This window comes from Diaphorina citri, unplaced genomic scaffold (assembly GCF_000475195.1).
Source record: "Diaphorina citri unplaced genomic scaffold, Diaci psyllid genome assembly version 1.1 scaffold27553, whole genome shotgun sequence".
NCBI classification, from domain to species: domain Eukaryota; kingdom Metazoa; phylum Arthropoda; class Insecta; order Hemiptera; family Psyllidae; genus Diaphorina; species Diaphorina citri.
Window position 1 is genome coordinate 1 of NW_007404891.1, and position 724 is coordinate 724.

General features: G+C 37.3%; 1 protein-coding gene across 1 annotated transcript; it reads left to right on the forward strand.

Moving 5' to 3' along the window:
* Positions 1-55: 55 nt before the first annotated feature.
* Positions 56-683, forward strand: LOC103523580 (protein SRC1-like; the record flags this gene model as incomplete). The annotated part of the gene is made up of 1 exon (XM_008488613.2): positions 56-683. A coding segment is annotated over one exon (468 nt), but the record flags the coding sequence as incomplete, so codon positions are not given.
* Between the last annotated feature and the right edge of the window lie 41 nt (positions 684-724).

Genomic DNA, 724 nt, shown 5'->3' on the forward strand with positions numbered 1-724 from the left:
TTGGCATGGAAAGAAGGGACATCATAAGAAAGCGCAGAAGAAGAAACATTTCAAGGAACATGGAGGTCACAAGAAGAAACACCATGATGAAGGAGGATACCATAAAGAACACAAGAAAGGAGAAAAAGGCGAAAAAGGACATAAGTACAAGGACAGCAAGAAGTATCACAAAGGTCATAGCACCAAAGGAAAACATTTGATACACAAGTTGGACGAATACAAAAAGAAGAAACATTTCTATGATGAGAAACATGATGAAGGACATCATAAGAAACATGGTGGATATGAGAAGAAACACGGCCACAAGAAGGGAGGTCATTACAAGAAAGGACATAAACACAAGGGATACAAGGAAGGACACAAAGGAAAGAAAGGAAGTGATAAACATGGTAAACACTACTATGATAAGAAAGGACATAAGGATGCTGCAGGACATGACGAGAAATATGGACATCATCATAAATATGGGAAGAAGGGAGGCCATGAAGAACATAAGAAGTGGGGATATAAGAAGAAACATTAGAGAAACATATGTTGACACACCAGGACTAGAAACATGTGAGTACTATTTATTGATAGTGGTGTGTTTTTGCCAGGAACTTTGGTATTTCTTAGAGTGGTGTGTTGACATTTGCATTTCTAATGTTAAATTATGGAGACTGATTCACTAATCAAATTTACATACCATTCCTCACTGTTTGTCCAAGATTTACCTCCCATTTTT